At 45.6% G+C, this 14,461-nt stretch overlaps 4 protein-coding genes across 15 annotated transcripts in view; 3 read left to right on the forward strand and 1 right to left on the reverse strand.

Annotated features, from left to right (window-relative positions):
* The window catches only part of USP49 (ubiquitin specific peptidase 49), a 34,687-nt gene extending 25,821 nt beyond the window's left edge, over nucleotides 1-8,866 (forward strand). For 3 of the 4 annotated variants that reach the window (XM_040616904.1, XM_040616903.1, XM_040616905.1), the window contains one exon: nucleotides 1-8,866. In XM_040616904.1, coding sequence (XP_040472838.1) covers nucleotides 1-191 — 191 coding nt within the window. In that variant the 3' untranslated portion in view covers nucleotides 192-8,866. The other variant, XM_040616907.1, reaches the window with a different exon arrangement.
* On the reverse strand, nucleotides 8,709-9,658 carry TOMM6 (translocase of outer mitochondrial membrane 6). Its single transcript, XM_040616913.1, has 3 exons — nucleotides 9,514-9,658; nucleotides 9,329-9,430; nucleotides 8,709-9,018 (listed from the first exon to the last, which is right to left on the reverse strand). Exons 1-2 carry the CDS (start codon nucleotides 9,630-9,632, stop codon nucleotides 9,334-9,336), a joined length of 216 nt encoding a protein of 71 aa, XP_040472847.1. The 5' UTR covers nucleotides 9,633-9,658; the 3' UTR covers nucleotides 8,709-9,018; nucleotides 9,329-9,333.
* Nucleotides 9,628-14,461, forward strand: part of LOC121098655 (fibrillin-2-like) — an 11,629-nt gene continuing 6,795 nt past the window's right edge. For all 3 annotated transcript variants that reach the window (XM_040616908.1, XM_040616909.1, XM_040616910.1), the window contains exon 1: nucleotides 9,628-10,099. In XM_040616908.1, coding sequence (XP_040472842.1) covers nucleotides 9,631-10,099 — 469 coding nt within the window. In that variant the 5' untranslated portion in view covers nucleotides 9,628-9,630. The remainder of the gene's footprint in view (nucleotides 10,100-14,461) is intronic.
* LOC121098653 (collagen alpha-1(V) chain-like) overlaps nucleotides 11,413-14,461 on the forward strand; it is an 18,440-nt gene continuing 15,391 nt past the window's right edge. For 2 of the 7 annotated variants that reach the window (XM_040616900.1, XM_040616899.1), the window contains exon 1: nucleotides 11,424-12,325. The gene's annotated coding sequence lies outside the window, so the exon portion shown is untranslated. Of the gene's footprint in view, nucleotides 12,326-14,461 lie in introns of all 7 variants that reach the window. The other 5 variants (XM_040616902.1, XM_040616901.1, XM_040616896.1 and 2 more) reach the window with 5 other exon arrangements.

A 14,461-nucleotide genomic window follows, 5' to 3' on the forward strand; every position in this document is an offset into this window, starting at 1 on the left:
GTTTTTGGGTCCACTGCAATGACTCCAAACTGAATGTATGTAGTGTGGAGGAGGTGTGCAAAACCCAGGCCTACATTCTTTTTTACACTCAAAGAACAGTGCAGGACAAAGCAAGAATCTCAGAAAAACAACTCCAAGCTCAGGTGCCGTCCAAAAATAGCGATAAGGACAGAAGACTGACATTCCCATGATGGGGAGCTCTGTAACTCCATCAACAGTCTCAGTTTGGTTTGTTTGTTTGTTTTTTTTTAAACATTGGCGTTCACATCTTCCCTCTTTGTAGGAACAAAGGCTCGCTGCAGGAAGGGGATCAGATCATGATGTTTGCCACCCAGGGTGTGGAAAAGCGTATCAAGCTGTGCAATTCTGACGTGTGAGATTGTAGTCAGAATCTTGTTTTTTAAAGCATCTCGTTGTTAAATTACGCTCACAAAATGAAATTAGAAAGTTTGATGCTGTATATCATTCATCTCATATCAAAAAGGAATTGCGTAAGGCACGTAACAAATGAGCACAACCAGGCAATAGCAGCATTCCACTGTCTTCAAAAACATTCAGTTCCTAGTAATGCTGATGAAACTCCAAAAGGAACAGGTATAGTACCCTCCCCTTTAATTGCCATTCAGATTTCCAGGGTTTGAATCACACAGTCACCCAGGTATTTATTCAAACAGTTGTTGGGATAGATGGAGTTGATTGTCGCAAGAGCTATTCTTGCTGGAGAAATGTTTTACTTTCTTCTAGCAGAGAAAATATTCCCCCACGCCTTAGCTATCTCTCTGATAGCAATTTGTTTGCCATCAGTTGAAGGCAAACCCATGGCTGGCAAGGTCTGTCAACAGCTCTTCTCGGTGTTACTGGGGCTGTGTGCACACTTGGTGGTTTCTTCTCTGGGCTGAATTGAACAAGCAGCTAAATTCACTAGGAATGTGATTTTAAAACAGTTCTGCTCTGGAGAAAGTGTGTTTAAAAACAAAAGCAAAACCCTGAAATAAAACAGGAATGTACCCGTGTGTCGTATCTGTTTACAGTGGCGGCAAAAACAAAGCCTATACTACAGGCTTCTGCTGGCATAACTTTGTCATTGGGATTTTAAAGAAGTCTGAACCCTGGCTTGCACGGCTGTGACAGCAGAAGCAGGTAGTGTGGAGGCATCTTAACACTGGCAAACTAGCACTTTTTTACAAGTGTGACTTGTTTTCCTCAGGGTGGTGGTTATACCACAGCGGTGGGGGACAGAGCTAGCTTCTGTTACTGCTTCTGTAATGGAAATATTCATTAATTGCAGTTGTCACACAAGGCCCAGACTAACGGGAGGCCGCGAGGTTGCACAGGTGTAGTGCGCAGAATTCAGCCTGTGAAGTCTGTTTCTGCTGGGCCATAAAGAGAAGGAATGTAGTTAAATCTCCAGTTCCCATACTGAGTTTGGAAAGGCTACCAAAATGTCTGTATCTGTAATCATCTTGATTTTACAATTCTATGACAAACACAGGGCCTTAGTTGACTATTCATAGTCACTTCTCAACCTACAGTTGCACCTCAGGTGTGTTTTTACTATTTGGGGTTTCGCTGTTCACGTTTCATGTTTTAATCAATCTGAATATGTAACTGCAAAGAGACATGACCTCTTTCAGTCTTGATGCTTTGGTTTGTTTTTTGAAACGGTTAAACGTGAAGTAATCTGAATTACGAGTTCTTCAAAAAAATTGGTTCTGTTTTCAGACAGAAGTTCTGAAAGCGTGTTTCTCTTCCCCCCTACTTCTCCTTTTGTTCTTGTCAGCATTTGCCCATCAGACACACAGTGACAACCTTACGTTGTTGTTGGAGGGGGTGAAGAGGTAAGTCTCCCAAATACCATTCCTCGCTTTCCACTGGCGTTACTGTGACTTTTAATCTCCTGTCCTATGGGCAAATCGGTCTCCCTTGCTTTGGCTGCTGTTAATCGCTTCAGCTATGCAGAGAGGAGCACAGCAAGCAAGGGACTGTTACTGTGCTCTGAGCGCAGTGTCACGCTAGGTCTCCTCCACCCTTAAAGTTTCCCATTTCCTCTATGTCTGAGCAACGTGCTGCTTTTTGAACCTACAAAACCTGACTTTTTGACAATTAAGTATAATTTTGAGATCATGTGCTCTTATTTTTTTTGGAAATGAGACGGTTTGAAACGGTCCGAAGTTTCAGTTTTGGTTCCTCTAAATGTAGCAGAGCCTGGAAGGATTTCTTATGAATGTCTGTATATCTTCGTATTTACTAGGTAGGGAATTTTTTTGTGCTACCAGTAAATAAAATTAATTAAAAATGCAATAGGCCAAATTGATATCTGATAAAAGTAAATGTGACTGCTGATTAAGGGGAAGCTGAGTTGGGTTCAGCACAGGTAGAAGTTGACATTCCTGAAAGAATCAAAACCAAGTGCTTGTGATTATCAGATACATGATGGATTCTTTTCTAGAGCAAAACATACGCTCTGTGAAGACTCTGTGTCTCAACAAGAAAATGAAAGGAGAAATAGGGATTAACGTTGCCTTTTTAATCTGAAAGGTGGAAGGGAAGACTGGTATTTTTCCCATGCATCTGTCCTTCCAGGCCTGTCCACCCCTTAACAGGATTATATTCTTCTAAATGAGTCATGGTTTGCTATGACTACCAAATGGTACGTTCACTTTCTGAATCCCTTAGCTGTACTGGCCCTGTTTGTATAAAAATGCGATAGAAAGGCAAACTGTAACGCAGCATTGGCTGTTCCTGCAGTGAGCTGAGACTCTTTGCTATGAATGCTCATCTTTTGACTGAGTGTTTTGCATTAATATTTGAATTCAGGTAGTAATACAGTTGTCATGTGGATCGAGTGGGTTGCAGAGGGGAGTGGGGAGCTGGGAGTGTACCTGTAGCCGTTGCTGCATCTGATTGCCCAAGCAGATTTTGTAGCATTTGCTGGTGACATCTTTTGACATTAGTGGCCTCTCCATGTGATGTTAGCTTAGTTGTGCTGAGATGTGGAGATACTGCAGTCAGAAAAAAATGATTGCCCTGATAGGGAAAGAATAAATTATACTTCAAAGTAAATAAGCTTGCTTTTTCCAACACTGTGAGGTTTCTGTAATATTTAGCTTTTATTTGGAAGCGATAGCGTATAGCATTTTTTATGCTGTTTGGTTTATATTTGTCTACTGCAGGCTTCTTTATATAAGCATAGCCCAATGCTCCCTCCATGGTGGACACTGTTTTATAGTGTCCTGTTTGCCAGAAATCCTGATTGGAAGTTACCTCTCTGCATCAGGAAATGAAAATACTATTTGCAATTATAGTGACGCCCACTTAAGTGCATGCCTGACAAAGGGTAGCCTGTAAAGCGAACTCTGTCCCTCCTCTAACAGTTTGGCTCCAAATCCCACCGATACACTGGTGCATATTTAGTATAATTCCAAGTTTAGGCTCTGCTTCTGTAAATACACAGACGGATGATGTGACTTAACTCCTGCGTGGAGTTCAGTGGTCACACTAAGTTGCAAGCGAAGTGGCTGCAACATAAAAACCTTCGTTTTGGTACAGCTGGGAGCAGAATTGGTTTCTCTCTGTGTTGGGATTCCTATACTGGAGTTCCATTCTGTAGCAAGGAGTTAGTCGGCTTGAGATGCTCAGAGCAAGTGTGAGATTCTTGGCACCTTGCAGGTTATTGTCTCAAGGTGTAGGAAGCCATCATACGCCGGCAGAGAGACCCTCAGGCTCCAGAGTGTGCAGCCTTTGGGATGGGACTGTTCCTGGTATATCCTTATTCCATTCCAGCTTGTGAGTAAATTGGCGTTCCTTAATTTTTTGTTTTTAAGAATGAAGGATCTTGATGAATCCATGGCCAGGTATGATACAGCATCTACTGTGGTTGTTGGAAACCACTTTATTTTAGCTAACTTTATTCCACTAGCAAGTTAGTTACATAAATTTGCCTTTATGTATGATTTTATCCTTTGACTGCATGTATTCCCAAGTTAAACTATGCATACTGCAAGAACAGTTTCTGTGCAAAGGACTGAAAAAAGCAATCTTTTTTCCCCGTAAGTTCTGACCAGAAGAGTTTTCTGGTCTGGCTTTGAAGTTGTTAATGTGAAGCAGCAAATGGAGTAATGGATATTAAATGCTTGACACCCGCCTTTTCTGGGTGGCAGTACCACTCCCACTTAGGAACTTCCGGATGTTTTTTGTAGGGTGTAGAAATAAAATTGGAAATTGTAAAAGCATTAAGTGTGTCCTATGGACTCGCCATCAGGAGGTTTTTTTGCTTTTAGAAGGCAAGGCTTCCAGCATAAATATTGTCTTGGTGGTAATTTATAATTCTCTTATTGATTGTATCATCCCCAGGCCTCAATGTGCTTAATTGCAGCCCAATGAGAGAGACTAATGAAGCTTCTGGCTGTTGCCAGATTACTCCAGGATGAGCTCCAGTGGGTCAGTGGTGTTGCAGATCGAGAACTGCAAGAGAGCAAGATCAGTGTTACCTGACAATACAGTTTTGTGAACTAATTTTGTATGATTCCTTAGAGCTGGTGCCTTGTATCCAATAATATTTTGCATGGGACAGAAATGTTGGGAAATAAGTTGTGAATTCCCCCCTCCTGGCTGATGCAGCAGACAGATTTGTCTCTTTTTACAAGTACTCAGTATCACCAATGATTTTACATTTCGTATCTGTACACAACTGAAGTTTGCCAGCAAGCTCAGAAGCTAGGATTTTAGTGGTACATGTTTGAAATCTCTGTATTTTTAATAATTCAAATAATGGCTTGTTCAAAGGCGGATTAGATTTGGCTTTTTAGATTTTCTTAGTATCATCCAGGCCCCTCCAGTCAGGTTAGTAAGTTGTCATCTGTCAGAGCATGTAGTATAAAGCAACAAATAAAAAATCCGGTGGGTTTTTTGGTAGAGCAGCTGTAGCTTTGGGAAGCACCTTCTGTTACAAACCTAATGCTTATTGCCAGTTTAGAAAAGAAAAAAAGTACAGTTCCCATTGGCATGGCAGTGTTTGCACAGGTTTCCTCTTAGCAGCCTAGCACACGCTTCCACACGTGAGCAAAAGCATGTGCTGGTAATTTCTGCATAAATTTAATAGGCAATAGATACAGTTGTGTAAGGTGGCCAAGTGTCCCTTCTTCAAATTAAATAGTAAAACCCAAGCACCGGCTCTGAACACTACTTTCTTGTGTGTGTCTAATCCCTTCAGCAGGTTTGAGATCGGATAGGGTGGACTTAGGTTGAGAATTTATTGCCTGTGGGAATATAAAACCTCAATTCAGGGGTTTTTTGGTGTCTGTTACATTAATATTGATACCTGTTTATTGCAGATGGGAATGTGAAGCATTCTAGCGAGCTTCTGAATTTATAAAACCACGTTTAAATGATTGAAAGCTACATACCTTAGTTACCTGTACCAACTAGTGATTATTTGCCCCAGTTGATTTTAGGGATATGCCTTTAGGCTGCTCCTTCTGTTGTACTTATTTTTATTTTGTGCGTGCGTGTATGGGTTGTACTTGTTTAGAGGATGGTGGGGCCAAAATTCTTTCAAAAGAGTTCTTAAGTCTTAAAAATGAGCTTTGCAATGTACATTTCCAAAGGGGGGGGGGGGGCTGGGGTGAGAAAAAGAAAGAAAAGGACCAGCCTAAAGGGCCCATGATCAACTTTAACCACTGTTAACTATTTATTGCTGTGAAGTTTGTGCATGATAACAAAATGCATTGCAGTTACAGCAAAGTGCTATACCCTTAGGGTTCTTCTACTACTGATTTTGTCCAGGCTGGGGTAGGGAAGGGGCTGGGATGAATGAGATCAGCAGTAAGCTGCGATCTAAATTTAGAAGAGACAGGAAGCATCTGATAAGGGGACCTTGTGTACTAGAGGATTGCATGTTTTACAGACAGAGACATTAACGAAATGCAAACGCAGTCTCGTTTACAGCAATTTCCTGTTTTTGTGGCAAGAACTTCTCTGATCAGTAGCCTCGTACTGGCAAAACAAATGGTGCTTTTCCATTAGATATTACAGTTCCTAAGGAACAGTACCCCACATTCTCAAGTTTTTATAAAGGAGCTACCTAATTAAAGCCCACAATGTCACAGTAAATGCTTTGCATAACTGGAAGTGAGAAAGGAGATAAAAGTTGATTACTTTATCTATTTAATTTGTAATTTTTAGTCTTGATAACGTGCTTCCCATAGAGGTGGCAGGTGGTGGATTTGATCCCCCACCCCGTGCTGAAGTGCTGTGCCCTGACTTGTCAAACTAGGACTTGGCGGAATCTGGAGTAAAAGCCTCCTCTTCTTTTTGTGGCTTTAGAGCCACTTTCTGCTGTGTCACTCAAGACTGAGCACATCTTTTTTTGGGAGCGTGGGGCTTCTGAATGTTGCTCCTGCTAAAGAGGAACAACAGCTTCCCTTCAACGTGGGCAGGGTGAAGTGTAAAGTACTTAGGCTAGCCTTGCTTCCTCAGATAACCGTGTACCATGGGGATAATTTGTACTGCTACAACTGTGTTAGGACCAATCTGTGCCACGTTGGTGGCTAGACGAGGTTAAAGAATGTACGGTAACACGGGCAGGCTAGAGCTCGCGGTGCACCGCCGAACAGAATCGGTAGCTGAGAGATTAGGGTAGCCACCTGTGAGGCTCCTCTTCTGCACAGTTAGCATAGTGTCTGGACTGCCTAACTCCACCTGGTTTACAAATAGCATTTTCATAGCAAGTGTCATCTTCACTCTCCCTATATTTATTAAATAACGTTTTTAGGCCTGGCCCTTAAGGCTGTTTCCTACTGCTACAAGGCGAACAGCATATTCCCAGGTGAAAACCAAGTTTTTGCTTAGCTTATCAATGTGTAAACCACTTACCACTGGCAGCCTAGAGCCCCTGTAAAAGAGAATTGGGTCTTGGTTTTTTCCCTGCTTAACTTCAGCTTTGGTTAGGCAGTCACAAACCCTTGAGTCACAGCCTCCTAGACATCCAATGAGCGGTTTATAGGAAAGGAACAAGTGGTTAAGTTTGTTTCCAGTAAAATTTTTTTGTTAAAGGTCTGCCTTTCCATAAGAGAACCTTAAACAGCTTAGAAAGTTCCAACAGCTTCTTGGGGAGGAGTGCTGCCCAGGCAGTCTCCCCTAAGGCATGGTGGGCTCGGGCAGGACGCAGCTAGGGGAGACCCCACTTCTGCTAATGCCCTGGAAGCTTCGCTGTTGACTCGAGGAAGGGCAGAATTAAAGCTAATCTTCAGCACTTTAAGAAAAGTTAATCCCGCTCCAAGTTAAGGTTGCTGGAAGGGTGCTGTTGGCAGAGGGTTGATGGAAGATGAGCCGTTTTCCCTTGGTATGAAATCCCCTGGCGGCCCTTGTGAAAGCAGGAGCAAAATGCTGTGCTGCTTTCTTGGGTGAGGAGCCAAGCTGGAGCTTGGGTGGGTTTCCTGATGTTTTCAAGGGCTTTCGTGGGGGCTTTTAAGTCAGAACAGCCTCTAGTTTCTGCTTCAAGTTTGTTACTTACGTCACTAATGACTTAAGCTGATGTATGCCATGCTGTGCTCGTGAATGAGACTGCCTTTGCTTCAAGGACACTCCCAGGCAGCAGCAAGTGACGAGAGAATCCAATTAATTACTGAATGTTTCTGGCAATCTGTCCAGCTGTCTGGCAGCTCGGTGCGAGCGCACTGCTCCTAATCGCAGGTTCAGCAGCTTTTATTTTATTTGAGGTTTGTTAAAGACAACATCCAGTCAAGTCACCTATGGCAGCCTTATGTACTTAACTGCATGAACTGCCCCCTGCCTGAACCCAGGCCTCAGAGGAGATTAGTGTGTTCTAAATCAAAACTAAGATTAACAATAAAATGACTTAAACGTTCTAATTAATCCCCTTTTCCTGCAGAAACTGTTTCTGCATAACTTGGATTATCTGTACTTCAGAAGAACTTTATGTCTTTACAGGATGTTAAAAATACCTGCTTTGAAAACAGCGTTTTTAAGAATCTTATCAGTAGTGGAATGAGTTTCTCTCTGGGGCAGGTAAAGGGGGCAGTTCTCTGTCACAGAATGTGGAGGCAGCACTACTAGTACTAGTAAGTATGCCTAGTAAGTACTAGTAAGAATGTCTTAAACTAAAAACCCATGCATAACTGTCCAAAGAATGTGAAGCCATGTTGCGGTCCTACTGCCATAATGCTCAGAGCTGGGAAGTTACTCTGCTCTACGAAATAGCACCTTTGAGGAGCTGTTGTGTAACGCAGCCGAGTGAATCACAGCCACAGCTCCCCCGTGGTGCTTCCGCTGTCCCCCAAACAGCTTCACCATCCACAGCTGGTCTTTAAAGCTGGTAACAGCGAGCTGTACAGCCTCAGTCCTGGGCACTAAAATGCTATGCAACACCAAATGGCTTCTTCTTCCCACACACACAGTTGTCTTTCCTTTACAGTAAGTGTCCCAGCTTTATCTCATCCAGACATTACCCAGGAAACCTGGTGGCTGGAGTTTACCGAGGGCTTCAAAAACTGAAAAGTTTCAGTTTTCCTTTGAAAAAGTAGCTGATGGGTCCTGCTTACAACCCAGGACTGGACCTGTTCCTTTTGTCTTTCGGGTGTGAAATATAAATCATGTTTTTATGATTTTTTTGTAAATCTTTACTCTTTTTACACCTTGTTTTTGTAAGCTGAAGTTTCTTATTAAAAAAATGAAATTCCAGTGGGTGATGTTGTTATTCTACAGACTTTAATAAACATGTGTATGGGGGTACAAAAGAAAATTCCATGCGCAATGGCTTCACGTCCTTGAGAAAACTATTCTCCTTGTGCCTTGCAGAATAAATTGGAAATAAATGCTCCACACACTTAAACGCTTCACCCCCTTGTCACCGCTTCAAGCGTGACAGCTTTGAAGCGCGAGTAGCAGCTCTGCAGAGGCCAGCAGGTACTTCCCGTGAACGTACTGCAACTGGGAACGGCTGAAGGCATCTCTCCTGGTGCTGGGGCGCGGGGAGGGCAGGTGGGCTCCGCTCCTTTCCTAGGGCGGCAATGAAGCAGCGTTAGGCAGGGCTGTTCCCAGCCCGTCTGCGGGCATGCGGCGCTTTCACCCAGCGCTGCAGCTCTCCCCGAAGCGGCTGGCGGCGGCTTTGACGCTCCCGCTCGCTTCAGCCCCTCTCGTAGCTCGGTTAGCTTGGATCTGGTCACCGCGCAGGGGCCGTCCCCTTCCCGGGGGGGCTCTGCCAGCACCGGTGAGCAGTCGGGACACCAGTAGCTGGAGGCAGGTTTGGCAGGTAAGGGTGGCAGCTCCCGGTGGCCCCTTGTCCCCCCGCCGCCCCCCGGGGACTCACCGCCGCTACGGGACGGGCTGCGGGGCCATCAGGTCGATGTCCGTCAGGTTGCGGGCGACCCAGACCCCCGCGGCGAAGAGCCCCAGGTTCACCAGCAGGTTCCTGCAAGAGACACGGGCAGCGCTGGCTCCCGCGCTGGCTCCCGCCCCGCCCCGGCCCGGCCCCACCCCCGGCCCCGCCCCGACCTGCGGAAGTCGTTCCGGTCGGTGGCGAAGCGGTAGGCCCTCCGCAGCCACCCGCGCAGCCCCTGCGGCGCGGCCCCGGGCCCACCCGCCGCCGCCACGGCTGCCGCCGCCGCCGCCATGCCGCCGCCTGGCCCGCCCCGCCCCGCCGCGCCGCCGCGCGATGCCGTCACTTCCGGCGCGCGGCGGGGGAACGGCGCGCACAGCGCCTCCGCGTGCCAGCCGCGTGGGCCGCCGGGCGGCCCTCGTGCTGCCGGCCGCGGGCAGGGGGCTGCGTGCAAAGGGCGGCGTGCCGGGTGCAAGGTGCGGCGTGCCACGCAGCGTGCAACAAGCCGCGTGCGCCGGGTGCAGTGTGCAAGGTGCGGAATGCCGTGTGTGCGCGAGTGCGCGTGTCATGCGCAGAGTGTAGCGTGCCGGGTGTGGCGTGCAACGTGCTGTGTGCGCCGGGTGCAGTGTGCAAGGTGCGCAGTGCTGGGTGTGCAAGGTGCTGCGTGCCACGTGCAAGAGGCTGCGTGCAAGGTGCAGCGTGCAAGGTGCAGCATGCTGCACGCATGGTGCGACGTGCCAGGTGCCACGTGCAAGGTGCAGTGTGCCGTGTGTGATATTGTATGAGCTCACTCTAGGATAGAATGAATGTTGTAGTTAAAATGTAATGAATATAAGATACGTGACATCCCCTGCGTATTGTGTCTGCCAACATCTTGTGAGGCTGTCGACATCCTGCTACCTGTCGGCATCCTGTTACCTGTCGGCATCCTAAGCTAAAACACACCCAAGGAGGAAAGAGATAGCAGGAGCTGGTTGAAACTGGTAACTCACCCAACTCGGCATTTTTTGGCAAAAGGTGAAAAGTACACCATGTACGGCCTTCCTCCCAAAGACCATTGCCCACGTCCCGAGGACCCCTGCCCACAGTTCTTGGAAGATTTGCGCAAACACAAAAGACTGATAAGCTAATTAACATACGATGCGAGAGTAGGCGGGTTTAGGTAATGACTATGTCTAGGCGTTAATTGAATATTCATTGTATTATGGTATAAATATAAAGTAGTTAGTTACTTTAGACATGCGCGTTAGGCGGAAGGATCCCCCGTGCATCCAGCGCTGCCAATAAAGGATACTTGGTCACTTAGAAATGTTGACTTCGTTCTTTAAGTCACGTGCCAGCTACAGTATGCCATATGCAAGGTGAAATGTGTTCATCTGATTCATGTCAATACGGAACAATGCTGGGGCCGCATGGTGACATGTAACCTTCTGTCTTACACACCCTTGTGTAACCACATGTCTGTGATAAATAACTTAGTCCCAAAATAGGATTGCAATCAAAGTTTGCAATTTATTAAGCAAATAGAAGCAAGGAAACGGCGCTGGGTGCACAGGGAGTCTCCGCTTCACCAAGACGTGCCCTGTACAAAATTTATTTTTGGTTTATATTTCCTAAACTAATACACATTCATAGCTATTTCTAAGAAAGGGTTGGTTTATGTGAAATGTGTTCATTTGATTCGTGTCAATATAGAACAATGCTAGGACCGCATGATGAAATGTAACCTTCTGTCTTACATACCCTTGCATAACCACACGCTTAAGAAAACAGAGTCATCAACGTATATAGTTCCTGCATCTTGCAAAGAACATCTGGCTACATACCTAGTTCCTGTATCTTGCAAAGAACATCTGGTTACACACTCTGATATGCAGGCTGAGCTGCTAACCGCATAGTGTTAAGTAAGAGAAGTTTACAGGGCGCATGCATAAAATCTGGGGTCATCCTAAGGGTGAGCCGAGGAAGACTGCTGACTTCATCCACCGGCCACCAGATAGGGGTTAAGAAGACCCTAGGAGATAGAAAGAGCATGCGCCACGAAGTACACACCTGTTCCAAGGATCCATTTACATAAACCAACCCTTTCTTAGAAATAGCTATGCATGTGTATTAGTTTAGGAAATATAAACCAAAAATAAATTTTGTACAGCGCGCGTCTTGGTGGGGCGGAGACTCCCGGCGCACCCAGCGCTGTTTCCTTGCTTCTGTTTGCTTAATAAATTGCAAACTTTGATTGTAATCCTATTTTGGGACTAAGTTATTTATCACAGCTGGGGGCTCGTCCAGGATGGCTTTGGTTCCTGAATTCTGACTTGATCGAGGAAGGGCGCCCCACCGATTGGTGGCTCCTGTTCGAGTCGGGTCGGGACTGTAACGGTTGTCTGTACTGGAATGAAGGAAAGTGCGGTTGTAATTCGAGTTTGCACAATCAAGTGGAAAACTGCGGTTGTAAAGATTGCGAAGCTGTTCACCAAAGTGTGTACAGTGGGTTTTGCAGGTATGCTGAATAAAGACACAGAAATGAACGACAGGATATGCGATTGTACAAGAATCAGCCACGTATACGTTCCCCTCATCCCAAGATCACCAAAGGAGGACGAACGACCCCTAGTAACAGATAAGAGCATGCGCAATATACCAAAGTTTATGCAAAACCCAGGAAATGGAGCAAGGAGGGGTTTTCTCAGAAATCAAAAGAAGAACATAGGAAAGCTGCAAACCTGCAAATTGAGAACCGTTGGTGGAGCACTGACTCCCCGGCCGCCCGGCACTGCTTTGCTTGCTAATCTCAATAAATTAACCGTTCAAATTGCAAATTGACTCTAGTTCATTTTTATAACAGGACTAACGCCATCCTGAACCTGAATAAAGGCAAGCAAAGAATTTGATTTTTTTTTTTTTTTTTTATGAGCTCCCTTGCCAGCTGCAGCACTATATTTTGCCCGTAATTCTGCACGTGAAGATCCGAATGAGGACGACGGAGCTGTAAGTATTTAAGGCGTATACCGTTCAGTGGGTGTGTAGGAGTGTGACCGGGACGGAACTTTGTTCCAAAGCGATTGTGGAGGTCTTCTATCTGCCGCTCCAATCTCCCGCGAGGGACTTGGCCGCTGAAGGACCGAAGAAATTCCTATAGGATTCGTGGGTGGGTGATGGGTCCTAAACCCCCTGCAAGACACTGCTACTAAGGTCACCAAGGACTGTAGGAATTGCCACAGTAAAATTCCTAGATGGGTCAGACAAAATCGAAGACCGAGGACCAGGAGAAAGGGAGCAAATTACCAACATACCACCAGCAAGTCCATTAGGAATAATGATTAGAAATTGGAACGATAGGGGCCCCAGAAAAGGAAAAAAGTAAATTAAAAGTGGTCCAGGATTGTATGGTAGAATGACCAAAGGAACCTTTAAGACCACATGTCTTTTGGCCTGGTTTTGGATCCTTTGAAGACTGGACTTGCCAGGCCTTAAATATAGATGTTAATTCAAAGGAACCTTTTAGTCAGGGGGAAAGTGATTATGTAGGATTGTGGATCAGGACTTCACGTCCTTTTCCAGCCTCAATCCTTACACTAAAAGCAGATGAGAAGTTTGAAGAAGAAGAAGAAGGAAAACAAGAAAAATAAAAAGATGACAAATGAGAGCCATTGGATAACCTACCACCTCCATATCCTAATAATCCACCTCCGGCGGCAGCTCCACCAGTGGTATCTCCACCAGTACCACCAGTGCCTCCACCACCAACAGCACCAGAATCAGACCGACCTCCGGCTGCGTGTACGAGGAGTAGGATCGCCGTATCTGAGGGAGCTTCCTTATACCCCTTACGAGAGGTGCCCCTCGGAGGCAATCAGGGAGGCATCGGGTTTGTGGCAGTCCTGTAGAATACCACAGATGTGAGAAATGTCAAGAAAGAAATGGGGACCTTGTTAGATGATCCCCTTGGAGTAGCTGAAGAACTGGACCAATTCCTAGGCCCCGATACTTACACCTGGGAAGAAATACAGTCCGTTTTAGGGATCTTATTTATTGCTGAGGAGAAGGGAATGATTAGGCAAGCTGGAATGAGAATGTGGGGAAGACAGAATCAGGTAGGACCCCCCAGGAGATCAAAAATGGCCAAATGTGGATCCCCACAGGGATCATCAACAACCCCAAGGAAGACAGAATATGAGGGACTTGAGAACATTAATCATACAGGGAATAAGGGAAGCGGTTCCCCGAGGGCAAAACATTAATAAAGCATTTAATGAACAACAAGGGAAAGATGAATCTCCAATGGTATGGTTGGAGAGATTAAGGAAAAGCCTACAAATGTGTTCTGGAATTGACCCGAACACAGCGGCCGGAACCACACTCCTTAGAACACAATTTGTGGCTAAATCCTGGGGAGACATAAGAAGGAAATTAGAAAAGCTGGAAGACCGGCAAGAGAGAGGATTAGAAGAGTTGCTTAGGGAAGCACAGAAAGTATATGTTAGGAGAGATGAGGAAAAACAAAAAAGCAAAAGCCAAAGTCTTTGTAACAACAGTAAGAGAAAGTCAGAAAAATAAGATCCCGTCCAGAGAGAGGGGGGAAAAGTAGAGAAAACACCCAGGGGACAATCTTATCGAGAAAGATCCACAGTTCCCGTCTGTTACTATTGCAACAAGAAGGGACGTGTTCAGAAGAACTGTCGTAAGCAGGAACAAGATGAAAAAATATTCAAAGAAGAATAGGGGTGTGTTGGAAGAAGGGTTCGCCGGAGTCAAGAAGACGCTCAATATGAGTTGTGCATCTTGCTCAACTTTATTAGTTTCTAACACTACTTACATAGAACCGAGACACATGCACATTTGTAAAGCAGAAATAGAATTGGTTAGTAGTCTCTAAACACGCGCGGTTCTCACACCCCTAATTATCATTACTAAAATAAGCATTCTATCCATGTAGCTAATTGTGTTGCTGTGCTTCAGCCTTGTAGGTTGTTCCTCCCTATATTCCCGTACCGGTCCCCATCTTTCTCGGCCCTGCACCTGCTTTCCCAGCAGCTGTAGCTTGTTACAGCCACGGCCTGTTGGCACAAGGTAATTATTTGGTCTCAGGATTCAAGAATAGCTCAGGGCTACCTTTCTTGTTAA

This window comes from Falco naumanni, chromosome 17 (genome assembly GCF_017639655.2).
Source record: "Falco naumanni isolate bFalNau1 chromosome 17, bFalNau1.pat, whole genome shotgun sequence".
In the NCBI taxonomy this organism is placed as follows: Eukaryota; Metazoa; Chordata; class Aves; order Falconiformes; family Falconidae; genus Falco; species Falco naumanni.

Coding starts and splice junctions, on each gene's coding strand:
- TOMM6 (XM_040616913.1), bottom strand. CDS start 9,632: ATGGCGGCGGCGGCGGCAGCCGTGGCGGCGGCGGGTGGGCCCGGGGCC. Junction 9,431..9,513: donor GACCGGAACGACTTCCGCAG/GTCGGGGCGGGG, acceptor TGTCTCTTGCAG/GAACCTGCTGGTGAACCTGG.